This window comes from Athene cunicularia (assembly GCF_003259725.1).
Source record: "Athene cunicularia isolate RWA chromosome 4 unlocalized genomic scaffold, athCun1 chr4_part2, whole genome shotgun sequence".
In the NCBI taxonomy this organism is placed as follows: Eukaryota; Metazoa; Chordata; class Aves; order Strigiformes; family Strigidae; genus Athene; species Athene cunicularia.
The window spans coordinates 14,126,659-14,144,815 of NW_020799099.1; the positions used below are offsets into that span (position 1 = coordinate 14,126,659).

Below are 18,157 nucleotides of genomic sequence, written 5' to 3' on the forward strand. Positions count from 1 at the left end.
GCCCCGCCAGTGTCTGTGACTGAGTCCTCCCAGGGCAGTTCACCCTCATGATAGTTTCCTTCTCTTGTCCTTTTCCACAGACAGAGTGGGCATTTTCATTGTACATGTATATAATTCCCCCAATAACCTGCCCTTCCAGCATTCCTTCCCATTCCCCTTTCTTTTTCACCTGGTCTTAATCCAGACCCCATATTGTTTTCTCCCTCCTTGGCCCCCATCTCTCACTGATAAATTCCAGCCAGTAACTTTGTCTTCTGTTTTTTGCTTTTTTCCATTCTTTAGTCTGTCCAGCATTTTGCCTTTCTTCATGCCCATCATATACAAACACAGCAACACTCAAATTTTTTTGCAGTTTCTCTCCCTGCCACCCCTGCACTTCATTAAAATTCTCCAGCGTCATTCCTTCATATTTTAGCAGAGCTTGTCAGACAAGTCACCAAAAATCACTAGGATGTTTGTCCGTCTGATAAGCAGCTTGATCCCCTGTACTATCATCCCAGTTTGGATTATTTGCTGGCCAGGGGTTTCTGTCTCCTTCTGTCTATCAAACTAATTCAAAGTGATTCATTCTATCTGAAACTTACTTAAATGCCTAGTATTTCTTAACAGCAAGCAGTGGACTAAGTGCTGGCTTGTCATCATCAGGCTTGCCAAGCAAAGGTGCAGGTACCCATGTTCATTAGCTTTTCTGCAACATTCAACAATAAAGTAAAATTCTGACCTTTAACCACAATCAATAGAGAACATGTATAAAAATCTGCAATTCAGTCAAAATCTAAGAACTTGTACCTGTCCCCCGCCATTTTTAGAGATGATATGGAGAATTTATTTTCATATGTAGGGCTGAACCCCTCTTCTGCTAGAGCTGGTCAGCAGCTATCTGATCTATCACAGATCAACTTACTGACCAATTACATAATCATCCTACACCTATGCACAGCTGAGAAACAGAAAAGACCAGAAAGATGTTCAATAAAAAACAAGTCTTTTTTTTTTTTTTTTTAAAATAATGTTTGCTTTGCATTTTGTAGCAACCAGCATCTAAACACCAAGTCTTACATCCTATTCTTTCTGACCACTAAGGGAAAGGCCGGAAACTAAGTTAAATATCATGATTCTTTGAAACTGATGGAAAATTTCACCCCTCATTTCATCAGTGCCAACATTTCATTCCTGAACTACCATCTCCCTTCATAATTTCTCTAAAGGCTTTGGTATATTAATTAGCTCTTTCACAACAAAAGTCTTCCTACATGCACATTGCAAAGTTGATTTATCCTTGCCAGTTATAAAAAAAACATAGGTAGATTTATTTCCCAATATTACTGTTAACGTCCTGTAATCCCTCTAGACATTTGCTAAAGAAAGTTCAACTCTGACAGTCTCAAAATTAATCCATTCTCCTAATGAAAACTTTAAATTTTATTTCAGAGGCAGCTGAAGAGCAGTCTCCCCAGTGGCAGCAGCCCATGAAAAGTCCAGTGCTGTAAGCCATCGAAAGGAGACTTTTCCGCCATGACCTCCAGGTGACACCCATCACAGGAATGGTGCACTTTTGTACCAACATGCATTTGAAAGCCTTCCCTCGAGAAAACCCAAAGAGCACACTCTAAAGGAAAAAGATCCCTTTAATCTATTCAGTTTGGTTCCTCCCATGATCGTCCACCAAGCAGAGTTGTTGGTGTGTGCTGACCTAAAAGCAAATACGGACACTTCCTCTTTGAGGTGCTGCTTTTTCACCCCCCTCTCACCAGGGCGAGTTCTCTGACTGAGGCTGATACGGAGCAGACTGAGCGCAACAGAAGTGAAGGGGAAAAAAGGAGCACAGCAACAGAGAATATCCAACCGAGATATCTAAAGGATGCTGAGAGGCATTAGGGAGCAGCCCGAGGAAACTCCTAAGCCAGCCCCCCGGCAAATCTTCCAGGAGAGGCAGAGGATCACTGGTCTGCCTTTGTACTTGCAAGGTTACCTGTCTGTCCGGCACTCAAGATGCCAGGTAAGGCATGCAGTCCAAGGAAGTGTCAAAGTATTTCTTCAACAATATATTGCTGGGATCTACAGGTCTGCGGGGGGAAATGTTTCTCAGCACTGGCTGACACAAATGGTTGCACTGAAATAATGGTATCTGTTTATTTCTGCTCCTATTATGGGGGGGAGGGTGTGTATATAAAATAAATTATGTAAGGTAACCATCAATATCTCTGGGATACATTATAATTCACTATTACTTACTGAAATGTGAATTGGGTTTGACTGATTTCATAGCTACCACCATGGTGAAAAGCTAATGCAACATTTTTAATACCAAGAGCAAAGTATGACATGGTTATATTGCTCCGATGCGTTCTCTATTTACTGGAGAACAGTGTCCATACTGAAGTATTCAGTGACACGCCATCTGAAGTATATATGAGATTTTCTACATCTTTTTTTTCCTTCTTCTTGTTAGTAAGGGCTGATGATTTAACATACATGGGCTAACTAGGAAAATGTGTGATTTTTTTTACCCAATATAACTATTTAAGACACAAATCTGTAAATGCCTACATGCTTGTGTATGTTACAATAGCATGTATGTTCAGAGCATATCCCTACTCAAGCTGATTGCCCTTTTTTAGAACTCGATAATGACATGTACATTACATACCTGTACTTACAATTACAAAGTCGTTTTTACCCAACCTACACTCACCTCTGTAGATGCAGAAGCACAGACAGAGTAGAGAGAGTCATGCAGTGCTAAAGGTAGATACAATCAAAAGACCAAAATGTCTTGGTGGTTCATAAACACGGGAACAACCAAGTACCACACAAAATAGAACTCAAAGAAACAAAAAGTGGGCTAATAATCTCACTATTAATTCTTCTGCAACACTAGAAATTATTCAGTACATTGCTTTGTTGTATTTAGCAGAACAACTGCAAGTTTAACAAAGCTCCCTGTTACATTCCTTTATTTATATCTGTTTATGTAAAACTTTATTTTATTCCTGAACAATCCCTCCTCCTGAAACTCAGTAACTACCATACTGGAATTAAAAAGATTAACAGGGCAGAGCAATAATATGCAGCCAATCTGAAGAGACTTATGTGAATCAATGAGGTGTATTATCACTTTTGAGAGACCAGACACCCAAGAGAAAAACATATTCATGGCTGTGAAACAATAACAAGCACTCCTGGGCAACTACTTTTACTGCATTTTCATAAGGTGCAGTTCAAAAATTTCCCATGACATGCAGCCCCATACCACAGCAAGCATTCACAGCCTGCAGTAACTTGCCAGGGACAGATGGTTTAACAAGGATATTTACCTTAACACAACACTGCAGTGCTCAGATGTTGGGGTCCAGAGACTCAATGCTAGTAATGCTAGTCATTTGAGAGAAACCACCAGAAAGACTAGTTAAGAGATAGCAGGGTAAAGAGCAAGGATTACCTGCAGGATACTCTAGGGCATGTTGCTCATCCTAATTTGTATGACCTATCAGACTTCACAAGCCATTTCTTCTCACAATCTTTGCGACCATGTTTTAAATACCCACCTCAAAAAAAAAAAAAAAAAAACCAAAAAAAAACCCAAACAGGTACAACCTAAACACAAAACAAGTAAGTAAAATGAAAACTAGAACAGAGTTTCTGTTTTACAAGAAGTTGCCTTCCCAACTCAGAGTCCCATAATAGCTATAGGTATCAGGGACACGTGAAAATAGAAAAACCTTTTCCGTCACTCTGGCATGACTGCAATAGGGAAGTTAGAAGAGTCAGACAATCATATTTACCTCGGCATGGTGTTGATTTATGAGCACTACTACACATAATTTAAAGACAAAGCATGTAAAATACCACTTCAAATGCAAGAAGCCCAGTTAGTAGGTCAGACTACCATCAAGTTCCATGATCTCCCTATAGCAAGTAAACTGTCAGGATCAAAATTCAATGCAGACACTTCAAGAGAATAGTGTTCAGAAAACTGGAGTCTTTATGTGTTCATGTCACACTATTTTCCATTTTTAGCAAGAGCAAGATTTTAAAGTGGCATTCAAAATGTATTTCTCTTCCCTTATATTCTCCCTTTAAATTGTTAGACTAATTGTTGTCAAATGTTTTTAAAAAATTTAAATTAGTTAAAAGTGAGATTTTCTAGTTCCATGTCGGATTAGGATACTAGAAGACAAAGCCTAGAGCCTATATATCCTTTTGCCTGTGGAGTTATTTACTGAACTTCTTTTTTCTTACACTGCCTACAAAACACATACTTGCTTTTTAACTATTTAAACCACTGAAAGCTAACATATGACGACAGTTTTTTCTTAGCAGTTCTTTCACTTTCAGCATTTTGTGGGAACTAAAAAGATCATCTTCACAAACTGACACTTCCTCATTTTCAACAGGAATTCACAGCGTATTGGACAGAACTCAGAGGAACTACACTCTTCTTTTATGATGATAAGAAAGCCCCAACTGTGAGTAACCTGCTATCTTTGTAACTACTCATCTGATTAAGTTCATCAGTTATTTTCATCAAGTAATCCTTATGTACTGCAGGCATCTCTTAGCGTCGTTTCCTCTCATCTCCATAGTCCAAAAAAAATAGTACTGAACATTGTAACAGAAAGGCTGACATCAAAAAAAGCCAGAGTGAAACAAACAACATTGTAATAGTTTGCCTCAGCAGAACAAAAAAGGAGTATTTTGGGGCACCTGAGCTACAAAGTATCCACACTGCTCCCTAATTTTACTGAATGCTTTTTTTTCAGCTGTGCACAAGTGTAAAATTATTATGATGTGTAACATGACCCTCCTTTATGCAGCTGAGGAAGAAGTGCTTGGTGTTATGACACTGTACTCCAGTTGAGGGCTTAGTTCAGGTCACAAAGCAAATATTCAGGGAGGTCTTGTGGATTTAATCTGTGATTATGAAGACTAAGATGGGAAGTGAGAAGAGCTTCTGTAAACAAAAGCAAAGGACTGAGCTTTGGCACGTCTATCAGTTAAACTTAACCCAAGTTCTAGCACAAAAAAGTTTCAGTCTATTTTCTTTTAAACAATTCCTTCAGAAAGCAGTTAGATTTTTGGTGAAAATTACAACTTGTGATATTTCTCTTTTCCTCCCTCCTAAGTACTCACAGAAATTAGATATATCAGCTTTGATGTCAGCAACCAGTGTTTATCCAGATGAAAATAACTCTGCACAGTTCATCCTGATGCTGCCAAATGGGGAACTTGAACTGAAGGTAAAAAGGGGAAAGCTGTGATTTGTAAACTACTTAATACTTTACTCCATCTCCCACAGATACCCAGAGCACCATTTTGGTATGGGCATCAAGCTGGCTTCTTGACACCAAAATGTACAACCTGCTGCCAGGCAGCACTAAAAGGCAGTCAGGGGTCGGAGGCAGGGCATAGAAACCCAACACCAGGGAAACTTCCCCTCAAGGCATCACGAATTTTTCTCAGAAGGATCTGGGAATATGAAACAAGAAACAACTTGAACAAGAAAATGTACAAGAGAAATCAAGAAGTATCACACTGACTGGCTCACATACCTGTAAAACCAAAAAGGGGATGAAATATCTGACCACCCCACCATTCAGAAGCCATGCAGACTGCAGTGCTCAGGGCCTATCTAGAAGTTTTTATACTTGAGGCACACCTATCTCCTTAGCATGGCCTTCTCCTTGAATGCACATAACCTTCTCCTTTTACTCCAACAGAGCATGTAATTTTTTTACCTTCCTGCCTCTGTCTTCTCCCTGTAACTGAACATGTAGTACTGGGGAAGTGCAGGGTTTTGGGCTGTGATGGAACCTGGCAGGGAGCTCATTTCCAGGCATGGAAAAGGATTTGAGGCCTCCTCATGAAATATCATACATTTTTTGTTATTGCTGTAGTTTTTATACCATCATATTCTCTTCTCTCAGGCCAATGACTGTGAATGTGGGAAAGAATGGAAAGGTTTTATTCTCACCGTAACAAAGGTATGGAAGAGTTTTGTATCTCACTTCATGTCAGAAGTGTCTGTAAGGGGGTTTTGTCTTCACCCATGCCAGAAGTGGCTTCCACAGGCACAAAGTCTGGCTTCTGATGTGTTCTTACACACTAAGCTGTTCAGGGGTTTTGTTGGGGTTTTTTTGGTTGTTGCTTTTTGTTTTGTTTTGTTTTCCTGAAGAGAGAAAAATTCAGGCTGATTTAAGCCCAGCTCACATGCAATACACACTCTGCCATGGTAGCTGGTCAGACAGAGTTCCCAACCCACTGTTTGCTGTCCGGGAAGGAAAGGACTTCTAGCCCAAGTCCATCCCCTGCAGCTGTGAAAAGGGGAGCCTGCTCTGAGAGAGACAACTCTTTAAGTCTTTATCATGGGATAAAGACATAACCAAACAAGTGGCCAAACTGCACATTTGAGAGAACCTCCTCAGCCCTGTGTTTTATTTTAGTATTTTTCTTAGGTAAATGCACTTTAAAAATAGCAAGACCCTCTTTAATACTGACCAGTACAAAAATAAAGGAAGTTTGTTCACAAATGACTTTACACTGGCCTAGCTAAATCATATAAAAAAATTAGGATGGCTAAAATTGGTTAAATTTCATTTACACAGCCTTTTGCAGTATAGCAACTGCAAAATATTGTGGACTTTTACATCATTCCTAATTCTGTCAATGGACATTTCTTCTAAATCAGGACACAGATATCCTTATTTCACTATTTTAACAAAAACATGTGTGCAGCATTTTATTCAATGCAAAGGCATATCCAAACCTTCCAGATTACCAAGCAGGTAAGAAAGATTTCTGCACAGCAGCTACACTCAGAGATTAGCCATGATGCACACACAAAAACAATTGCTCACAATGTTTGTTCACTCTTTCATTTTTTCAACTATGCTGTTCATTTTCAGCTGTCAGTTCCACCACATGAGTCATTACTACCTGGGCAACTTAGAAGAATGCATGAAGTGCTAGAGAAAGAAAAGAAAAGGATTATGTGTAACAACTGTCCCAGCACATCCTTGAGCAGGAAAAGCCCTCCCAGCAGTACACTGACCACTATGCCAACGTAAGCTCCGACTCAACTATACGAACCTCAACCTGACTAAAGAGGCTTCTCTTCTTCTTTCAAAGTATTATTTACATGCAGGGGTTCCAAATTCAGCTATTGTACAAGGGTTGTATAATATTCAGTGAACAAAATCTACCTTAAGGCGTTTACAGATTTTCCTAAGGGACAGATTATTCCTGCAGCTTTCCTACAATGCTTTGTTTTGAAAAGGCTGAGTGCAGCGTATTGCTATGCCTAAAAAACTTTTCAGAAAGCCACATGTTGGGCTGCTGTATCTGCCCTTCTGAGAAAATGCTGATTACCATTGAGAATTTCAAGGTTAAGTCCAGGTTACTCTTCTCACATTCTTTCCAAGGGTCCAGAAAGCATCATACCTGTATGAAAGCTTCACTTTCTCTCCGAGAAGGCCAAAGCACTGCTATCCTATGTTCCTATAGTAGCATTCATCAGCAAGAGTCCTCCAGATGTCATGCCTCTTGGCAGCCATGGCTAGTTGCCCTGGATAAGCCCAGCATTGTGAAGAGGTGTTAGCCTGGCAGATCGCATCTCTTCACAGAGCTCAAAAATGATGTGGCCTTGCCAGCATAACTCACATTCATGCTGTTTCTCTCCTCCCTTCTATGCAGGTGCTTTTATGCCGTGTCTCGGCAAGAAGCAATAGAGATGTTAGAAAAGAACCCTTCATGTGGGAATTTGATCCTGCGTCCTGGCAGCGACAGTAAGAACTATGCAATCACCATCCGACACAAACTGGAGTAGGTTGATTCCACAATGTCATCCCATTCTTAACTAGTACATACTGTATTAAAAGCTGAATTCTTAATTCCCAGAGTTCGACATGTGAAACATACACCTTACCTTCAGGCTATTTTGAGAGGGCAAATAAGGTAGCCTTATTAAGGGGCGGGCCTGAGACTGATTTCTTTGTTCTTTCCTCCTCCAAAGCCAATTAGATTAAACAAAGAAGCAGTAAAGATCATCCAGCAAAAGCCCATTTCCCTGGGTAAATGGGCTTCCCCTGTTTGCCATGAAACACTATTCAGTTTAAGAAATCATCACACAGAATGACACTGGAACAAGCCATACCACTTCGTAAAATGAATTAAAAACTAGAGACAAGTATTTTCAAACAGTAACTTAGTCTAAAAACACACCACATTTCAACTGGATTGCCATGTTTTTGCAGAGCTTCAGAACAAGAGGCACCTGAGACACGAAGACTGACTTTTGCAATACCCGGTGTTTCTAAACTAAGACCAGGCAAAAACAAACCCTGCACACACCTTCAGTAAACTCTGGGGATATTACAGCAATTGCTCCTGAAAAGGAGTTTATAATGACAACAATACATCAAAAAGTATTTCATTTCAGGCAGCATATCAACTTTCATTTCCTTTCAGTGCCCCATGCTTAAAGCACTACAAAGTGATGTCCACAGGAACAAGTTACATTATCAAATTGGAAAAACAGGTGAGCCATTCTCTTGTTGAAGATTCTTAAGCAGGTGTAAGAAATATGACTTTGCAGAAAATTAGAAAAGCTCTAGTAAATTTCTAACTATAATTTGTAAGTCAAAGTAGAGCATGCAGAGAGTTCACCTTTCTTGTTAGTCCAACTAACCTAATCTCAAAGAACAAGTAGGGAAAAAACCCACACATCAGCATCTTCTCTCTAACAAAAATAAAATCAAACCACTCACAAAACACCCAAGATTGCTTCATTTTTCTCTTTTTTTTTTTTTTTTTTTCCCCCAACTCAGGCTTCAGTACTAAGCCCAAGAACTAGCTCTCATTGCAGCTAGAGAAGTGCAAAATGCACTCCATCCAACTTGGAGAAATAAAATTAACTCAGTTTAAGTTTGAGCAAGACTGCATGGACCCTGTTGTTTTGTTTAAAACCGTTTTCTTCCACTTTTCTTAAAACATGTTTAACTCATGGCCTGAGAAACATCCTATTGGTTTGAAAAAGCATCTGTTGTAAAGCCATCTGCTGAAAAAGAACCAGCAGTCAATGAAAAGCACAACAGTGCAGAGAGTGAACTCTCTTTTGCTTTGTTTACTCATTTGATGGAAGGGAAGGACTTACATGTTCAAGGGTCAAAACGCAACCATAGATTTCAGAGGGATGTCCTAGACCCCACAGCATCCAAATGCTGGATGGAAATCTAATATCAGTTGTTTGACAAATATTGCTAGGGATCCCAGCCTGCCAGCATGTTTTCGAAAATGTATTCTCAACACATGTAGCATGTTTTATTGAATGGATTTTTTTTCTTGTTTTTTGTTGTTGTTTTGGTGAAACAGGTGACACTCCCAAGCCTTCAGGATGTTGTCAGTTACTTTGTGACCCAAACTCAAGGGAACCTGAAGCCGTTTGTTATAGAGACGCATGCTGCTGCAGAGGACCCAGTGTTCTGAAAGAAAGTTAGTTGCTTAAGGCACACACAGGAAGTCTTGCTAAAAGACACATGCACGAGAAGCAGCACAGGAGCTCCATACTGTGGAAGGTAAACAGAAGGCATTCCTCAAGCTATTCTTTCTCAATCAACAGAACATCTGTTCGCCCTAAACCAAGAATATGATGCAGCTTCTCTCAGAGAAACTGCTGAGGTATGAGGAGGGCAAATAACCCCAATTCCTGTGAAAAAAGAAGACAAGACAAGAGTGGGAAAGAGAGGGCACATTGTCCCTGCAAAAGGCAAGGGAAGAATATTGTATTGAAATTAGGTAGAGAGTGGTTGTGTGCTCAGTGCTGTCACTGGATACCAGTGCAATAAACTCTTCATGTTAAAAACCCCATTTCTTGTCTACTTACTTGTAACAGTATCAGAGACATTTATGAGATCTGACAGACATTAGCAGGGATACCTCACCTCTACTCAGCCTTTGAGCACTGTGCGATACAGACAAAAAAAAAAAAGCAGAAAATACAAGTCTGGGTAGCTTAAACTGGGGGTCCCTGGTGCTCTGCAAGGTCATGCAATCCTTACAGGAGATGGAACATCTCAAGTAAGGTGGCTGGTGCATTTCCTATATAATGCAACTGAGGGAGGGAATAAATCCAAGCAAACTGAGGCATCTCCTGCCCAGATGAACATTCCCAGCCCTTCTACGTGCCAGCAGGGGTCTTCATCAGACTCTGCCGTGAGCTAATGCAGGAAACTAAACAAAAATAAAGTTAGTGTCCCAGTTGGTTAAGTTCTCCAAACTACCTTCTTCATGAGCCAAAACAAGCCCCAGTGAGTGCACAAGGAAGACAAGACTGCACAGCTGGTAAGGAGGGAAGGCAGCAGGGCATGAAGAGCCCTGCTGATCAAACTAAACAGCTGTGGAATCCCACTGAACCCTAGACACAACATCCATCTTCCTGGAAACTGGGGATCCAGCCTTCAAAACAAGCAACTTCAGCCATCAGCAGTAAGATCCCAGGTTAGTATTTTGAGCCTCTAAGTTCTGCTAGGCAGCTAGACTGAATAAAGTGCTTCCAGGATGGGTACCCACTGCTGAGCTACACACTCCTTCATAGTTAGTGTAAATAACTAGCTCCAGAGCCTAGCTTTTTTCTTTAAAAGAACCCAACCAAATAAACTGCATCTCTTCTAGGACAGCGGTGGAGGAGCATTCACAGAGCTCAGCTATGATCTAGGTACTGAAGCAGCTAGAGCCTTCACTAAACACACAGGGAGGGATCTAGGTACAATTGCTCTTATTCCCAGACCAAGATAGATTGTCATGTTCCTCTGATATCAGCTGGGAATCACAAATAAATTATTACTCGTTTCAAGGATTACGGAAGTCAGTCAAGGCTTGGGAAGATTATTTTAAAAGAATGCCTGTATATTTTTAAATAATAAATTATGTGTGACTATATGTAGGCACACCCACTATATTTATAAAAGGACAAACATAACATGAGACTTTAGCACTTTCTTTTCATGAAAATACTTATGATCATTTTTTGAAGATGGTGCTGCTCGGTAATGCATCAGGTTAGAGTTGCAGCTCTTCCTCGATATGGAAACTGAAACTTGTGTGTTGCTGTGAGAAGTTGAAACATGATACTTTATTGAATCGCACTTTTGTCATACAAAATGATTCACTTACTAGCAAGACAGTTCTGCTGGTGTTATCCATGCTGTAACTCATAACACCTTTAAGCTTGAGCCTCAGTAAGCTTTCTGCAGCCTGGGTAAACACCCACACCAAGCTACTTCATCAACCACACAAAAGATACCAAAAGACACGTTTACTAAAATAAACTCTCAAAAGCTATCTGGTCAAAACTTACCAAACTTTGGACAAAGGTTAGATTGTTGCACTGTGCTGCAGCAGAGTATGCTTTCTTTAATTGCAAACCAGGAGATAATTAACAGGATGGATAAACCTTTCAAGCTAATAAAGCAGTTGCATTTGGCTGAAATTCAGTTCCTTTCTTAACTACTAAAACAACTGGCCTACAGCCACATTGTTTCAAAGACACAAGGAAAAACTAAGAATTTAAAGCCTTTACTTATGTTTGACATAAGTCAGACAGATATCCAAAACTCTGCCTGGCTCAAATCCACAGTATTTCAGGATGTGAGATGCTGTGATCAGGTGACAGGGTTTCTGCATTCACACAGGCACAGCTGGTACCAAAGTTGTTCTTGTTCTTTCTATGTAGCACTTTTAAAAAAAAAAACACAAAACAAAAAGCAACACCACTCCCCACCATCCCCCCAAAAGGAAACCATTCACATTCACCATACATAGGAAAAGGGGGGTAAAACACTGAAAATGTGTACTTTTTACTCCTTGTATAGGTAAAGCCCTAAATCCATGAGATCTGCCAAAACAGTCTTGCTAACAGTAGCATGATCTTCATGCAGAATCCTCACTACTCCTAGCATTAAAAAACCATGATTAATCACAGAGAACAGTTGAACTGAGTGCTGAATGCCTGCAACGATTAAGAATGGGAGAAATTAAGGGAAAACTAGTGAAAATATGAGCAAACTCTGTATGAAAGCATTTCAGTGAGAAAGATCTCTAATACTATTATAATATTAAAAACTTCATCTCTGCAAGTCAAGTGCTCTGTCAAATAATAAAATTTTGAAGGAACGCTATTAAAAGTGTTCTAGTGGAAAGACAGTTCTCCATTGCTTCAGGAAGATAGCTAGCTCTAGCTGCACCATGGGAATAGAACATCAAACAGTCTTAGACACACAGACACTTTCATTACAATAAAAAAAAAAAAAAAAAGCAATTCTCAGATTCCAGATAGAGCTATGAGCTTCTGTACTGCTAGCACTGGTAGTGACAACACTGGAGATCTGGAAGACCAGCACTCTGAAATTCACTTGCCCAGTGTGACTGAGCTCTTTTAGTGTGATTATGATGAGCACCTGCTGAGACTTTTGATAAAAAGCAGTAACAGACTGAGAAATGGGCTGTATCAAACACAAATTCACACTGAATCAGCTCACTCCACCCTGAACAACCTTCAATATAAATACTCTCCATATGAGCAATTCAGAAAGTTTTAAAACAGTTTTAATGACTCACTTGATAAGCACAGTTCTTCCAGATAAAACCCTCTTTAGATTACTTGTAAGATTTTACCTATGTTAACTTATATCCAGAAAATTTTAAATGACTGCTAATAAATATCATCATGCATTTTGGTTTTCCATTAGCAACTGTTTAACTGAGCAGAACCCATCCACAGAATAGATATCCATCCAACAGATACACACAAAAAGAGCAGTAGAGGGGTAACAGCGATGTCTGTAAATTCTGGCCAACCTTGACCTGGACTTTTTGGCAAGGGTCTCACAAAGCTGCATGTGTAGTCACTAATGAAGGCCATACCATTAATTATATCTAAAAATTTACTTTAAACCCTGAGGACCATCCAATGCCATTCTAGCAAGGTACTGAGACTTTACTACTTCTATATGCTACTTACTTCAAAAGCATGAGCATAGTGTTAACACCACACTAATGTGTCCCTACTCAGTTTCATTTGTTTCCCAATCTCCAACTATGAGAGGTGACAGTGCTTTTGACTTGACCTAAGTCTTTAAGTGATCCTTAGCACCGCACTCTATAGTCATCTTTCCTCCTGTTTCAAAGTTTCTTTAAAAGTAGATCTTAAAAAAAAAAATGAAGTTAGGTAGCTTAAAAAGCAGCGTTATTAATCTAGAAAATTATATCTATAAACTAGACTGACTGTAAAACTATATACACTTTCCAGAAGACATCCCACAGATATGACTAAATCCCAAATATTGGAATAATTGTATTGATTCCAGCTATTCAGTTCCATACAACTTGGTGTTCAAGTACCCAGTGTAATAGCTGTTAATCCTGACTGCATCAAACCAAGAAGGGAAAAAAGGAGAGGTAAAATTCCTAACCAATAATGTTCATTAAATGTGAAGATATTCCTAAAGCTTAAAAAAATATGACCAAGGGTAAGTAGCCAAGTTGCCAGTAGCTTTTGCAACAGCTGCAGAAGATAAATGTGCAATCACAGTCTCTAAAGCTTAAAACACATAGAAAGGTTTTCCAGTTTATAAGCTTTTATTCAAACTCCAATTCACTCTACCATCACTGGGAGAAAAAAAGAACTGCCAGCTCAACTATCCAGTGTTCAAATGATAAGAGAAAATAAGGTTGTAATGGATGTTTCTGTAATGCACCTGTCTCACCACAGCAGCAAAGCTAGTTCCTAATTATTTCTAATTAAGCAAACTCTTTATACTTAGATATCCTAGTAACTGACTGATGACAATAAAAACCTCAGTGTTCAGTGTGACTCAGACTTGTCCTGTGGACAGCTGTACAGCATAATCAATTGCTATAAGGAAATGGTACCAGAAGAAGCTGCTGAGAAAACTGTTTGCCATGATAAACATCCAGAGCCACTTCCCAGTTCCTCCTTTCAGAGTTATCATTTGCTACAGTGTTTTTGATTTGGTAAGAGCAGAAAGGCTCAACTACACCAAACACTGACTTTTTCTTGAAGACAAAGTTTTATTGTTGAAAGTGTTAACTCAGCTTTCCAATAGGTTTCCACTTTCGCCATATTGCAGTATTCCCCAAGGAACAGTCTTAGTGCAGATAATCACCAACTCCAGCTCTCTTTACTTCAGGGGAGCTGTGACAATTTACACCTACTCAAGATCTGCCTCCCTGTTTCCATGTTAAGACTGACATAAGACAGGTGCTTGACACACAGCATCACTCACTGTGCAGAAGAGAGTACCAACACCACAATAAAGCAGTTCATTTGCTTTTAAGTGGGACTTTAAACCTTCCAGATGAGATTAAATCTCACATGTAGATGGCAAGAGTGAAACTCTTGTTTGAGAATTAGGTAACATATGAAATGGGTTCAAGATGTTCTTAGAACACCAGGAGTATCATAAAATGGCAGTTTCCCCATTTTTTGCTCTTCTTTAAGCAGTGCCTAATTTGCACATGGGGACCATTCATTAGGTTCACCATTCTTCTTGACTTCTTCAGCTCCCCACAAATTAATACAAATCTTGTCTTTAAGGTAAGGATCATACTAGACATTCCATCTCATGGAGTGACCAAACCTCCTTTGAGCAAACAGGTTTGAAGAAAACAGGAGATGAAACATAAATCCAGTTTGTCTTCAGTGCAAAGCCACTGATTTTCACCCTTTGTTTTAATTAAGGCTTCACCAAAAAGAAACATATAGTACCATCTTTAATAGCTGAAAATTAGCACACTCCTTTCAGAACAAATGGTCCAGGAGTGACTTGTGTGTCTCTACCATCAATTGTCTTCCTGAACAAAGTAGTATCTCACTGGTGGTCCTGGCAAGTCTTCCTCTCCATCAGTCTCTGGAGCAAATGATACTGTCAAATCCACATACTTCTTATCAGCTGATGGTTTCACGAGCTTTTGCATCCTACAAGGAAATGAAGAACAGTTTGTTAACAGACCAGGAGGAGGACTGGCAGTCAGAATTCAGGGCCAGCCTAGGATGAATTTCACTGCCAGTAATAAAGCCAAACATGCTAGAAACCAGATTAAACTGGAGAATAAGCCACCTTTTAATTTTGACACAAAAGCTGTTTCTCCACCTGAGGAACACTATTCCATTTTCTTGACAGACTTAGCCCTTTAGCAACCTATTACATTGTTTGCTAACAAATGCTCAGTACAAAAGAGAAAATGACCAGTTTCAGATGGGATTCCTCACTGACAGAGTTTCTCTTTGGTGTCCTACTGAGGCACAAGGCAAAGTTCACTTTCTGTGCAGGATTTTGGTCAATGAGGAGGAGTAAGTTCTCAGTCCACCAACAATGGCTAGTTTTAATGTATTATTACAGAGAACCATTACAGTGCAAACATTAGATATGCAGTTCTGATGGGATGTAATTCTACTGGAGTCAGGACTTAAGTCCTTGAATGTATGTCAAAGTGAACAGCAATGAGGGGGGGAAACCAGCCAGGATCTGAGACTTCTTCCCTCATGACCACAATGTGAGTTTAAACTAGGTAAGCGTGTCATGTCTTAGTGCAACTTCTCCCCTTTGCTCTCTGCAGTCTCAAAAGCTACAGCTATTGCTTGAAAGTTGCACAATAAAATACTGAAGTAGAAGGTCAATCACTTTAATTTCATACATTTAGATGCCTCAGAATTACTTTCTTGCCAACTCGGAGCACTAGTTCATGAGGCCAGCTCAAATGCTAGGAGGCTGGGGGAATACAGTCACTCATTTCTATTCCTCAGAGGTCACTTAGAGAAGGATTTCCCTTCTGGCTATGCTTTTAGCACACAGGTCAAAAAGCTGCTTTCCCCAAAGTTCGTTTGCAAGAACACAAGGCATTAGCCTCTTCTCAGCAGATATACGGAGATCATATCCATTTGCATGAGGAAGCCCCAAGCTACAGAGCAAGGCAGATCACTATGTCTCTAAAACTTGCTTTTAAGGAGTATGCTACCAGTCAGTGTTGTAGTTCTAAAATAAAGACAGTCTTGCAATGCTTATGTTAGCCAGAGAAAGATTTTAAACACTAAGAAAAACAAACACACAAGCAAGACCAGAGTTTGCTGTGCAAACATATCTTATAAAGCTTTGAGGACTGCTTGTAACGGAACCCCAGGTTGCCATAACTACATGGAAAGCTTGAACCAAGTTTCAGGGTAATAACAAATCCTGATAGTCACAAGAAGGCAGCTTCACACCATGCCTTTGACTTTGTTACACACCCCACTCATTCCAAATGATTTATACAGCTGTAGGAGAAAGAATATTAAAAACTTATTTTGAGATAGGCTGTAAATTCACATCTTAGTATGCCAGACACTCTAAAAGCTCTACAAACTTAGAAGCTTTTCACTCTCTGGAATTTTGAAGTAGCTTGCCCATAACATATGCCACTTTGCCTGAGATTACCTACTGACAGAACTTCAAAACAGTACTGACGAATGCATCCCCTTGCTTTAGCAAAGCCTGTGAACCCTGATCAGCACACACTTCACAGGAGCTGTAAGGAACAAATTTTGAGCTAAACAAGTTCAATCAACATAAAAGCTACAGCTAAACCTGGGTGAGATCTGGCTGTTACTTTGCAAAGGCCTATCAGTCAAAAAACAATGCCCTGCCTTCACATCCTCCCAAACTTTCAGTTTATTATACCCCAATTTCCTGTCAGTGAGCAGCCCTGCAAAGCCTCACGACTGTCTTCATTTTCAAGTGACATAAAGTGAGCTAGAAATTCAAGGAATCACTATGAACTGAACAGACTTCAAGAAATCTCAATTGCAACCAATACATTAACTCCTTCCTGAATAAGTGTTTTAATTCTTTCAGAGCTATGTTGCTAAATATCACCCTAAGTTCTAATTTTAAAAGGTTTGATTAGTCTTGTTCTTCTCGAATTAAGGTACATTCTTTCCCAAAAACCTTATTGTCAGACTGCTTTGGGTTTCTCATTCTGGCATTCATCAGTTAAGAGTAGCATTTTACAAGCATCCTGTCTTCACCACAGAAGTTAATTCACTTTCTTTTTTTTTCCTTTTGGGGAAAAAAAAAAAAAAAAAAAAAAAAAAAGTTACCTTCTTTCTTTCCCCAGTATTAATGACTAGCAACCACTCTGAGAGAATACATTGCTGTCAGACGTACGCCCTTACGATACAATCAGCAAATAATTTGTACATGCATTCGCACCCCTCAAGACATCTCCCAGTTATACTTACGTCAGCTTTAATCTTTTAATATGACCGGGCATCACAGGAACATACAGCATTTTGACTCCCTGTACAACCATAGTTGGTTCAATTCCATATTTCTCCTGGAATTCACAAATTAAAACTTATTAAAGGACTAGAACAGCTGCACAAGCCAGTAGATGCTACAACTGCTAATACCACAAATAATTATTCAAAATCATAGGATTCCAACCAGAAAACTTGCTAATGCATGATGATGACTGAAGTCTTATTAAGATACATTTGAGCCAATTGAATTAACAAAGAATTTGAAAATAGGCTCAGACACATTTACTTAGAGACATCACTGTTGACATTAATTCTTTCTAGAATTACTCTGGTTTGAACAGTAACTTGATAAAAGAAAACAAACAAACAAACAAAACCAAGGAAACCCCAACCAACAACCCAAAACAAGAAAACGCTTCTCTGTCATCTTGTATTAACCCAGTACAGTAGCTAACTTACTCGGACAGCATTTATGAAGTCCAACAGAGTAAAATCCTCTTTCCCATAAACTGTCCACCTGTCCCAGATTGTAAATGATATCCCATTTCTGTTTTAAAAAGAAAAAGGTTGTTTGTTACTTTAGAATATGAACTCAGGCACTTCCCCTACATGTACTGAAGAACTGTTATGCCTTTTAGCGACTCCCTGTTTCAACTTGAGCAAAAATCTCTTCCCTCTCTGCTGCCATTTCTCCAGTCTTTTGACTTGGCTAAGCACAAGGAACAGTAAGAACTCTGCGTAAACATGGTATCTGGCAATGAACTTTCTGAGTTTTCAGACCTGCTGAAAAATAGCTCATTTTGACTAAGATGCAAAAGTGTGTCCAGTCTCTGCAGACAGGATGCT

The 18,157-nt window shown here is 39.5% G+C and overlaps 2 protein-coding genes across 4 annotated transcripts in view; one reads left to right on the forward strand and one right to left on the reverse strand.

Moving 5' to 3' along the window:
• Positions 1 to 1,861: 1,861 nt before the first annotated feature.
• STAP1 (signal transducing adaptor family member 1) lies at positions 1,862 to 9,718 on the forward strand. The gene is made up of 8 exons (XM_026847916.1): positions 1,862 to 1,999; positions 4,398 to 4,469; positions 5,127 to 5,240; positions 5,928 to 5,984; positions 6,906 to 7,063; positions 7,693 to 7,821; positions 8,467 to 8,536; positions 9,370 to 9,718. The coding sequence occupies exons 1-8, from the start codon at positions 1,862 to 1,864 to the stop codon at positions 9,481 to 9,483; spliced, it is 852 nt and encodes a 283-aa protein (XP_026703717.1). The 3' UTR covers positions 9,484 to 9,718.
• A 3,436-nt stretch (positions 9,719 to 13,154) lies between these two features.
• Positions 13,155 to 18,157, reverse strand: part of UBA6 (ubiquitin like modifier activating enzyme 6) — a 32,309-nt gene continuing 27,306 nt past the window's right edge. For 2 of the 3 annotated variants that reach the window (XM_026847993.1, XM_026847995.1), the window contains 3 exons: positions 17,771 to 17,858; positions 17,291 to 17,385; positions 14,857 to 14,992 (listed from right to left, as the gene is read on the reverse strand). In XM_026847993.1, the coding sequence (XP_026703794.1) occupies positions 14,857 to 14,992; positions 17,291 to 17,385; positions 17,771 to 17,858 (319 nt within the window). Of the gene's footprint in view, positions 14,993 to 17,290; positions 17,386 to 17,770; positions 17,859 to 18,157 lie in introns of all 3 variants that reach the window. The other variant, XM_026847996.1, reaches the window with a different exon arrangement.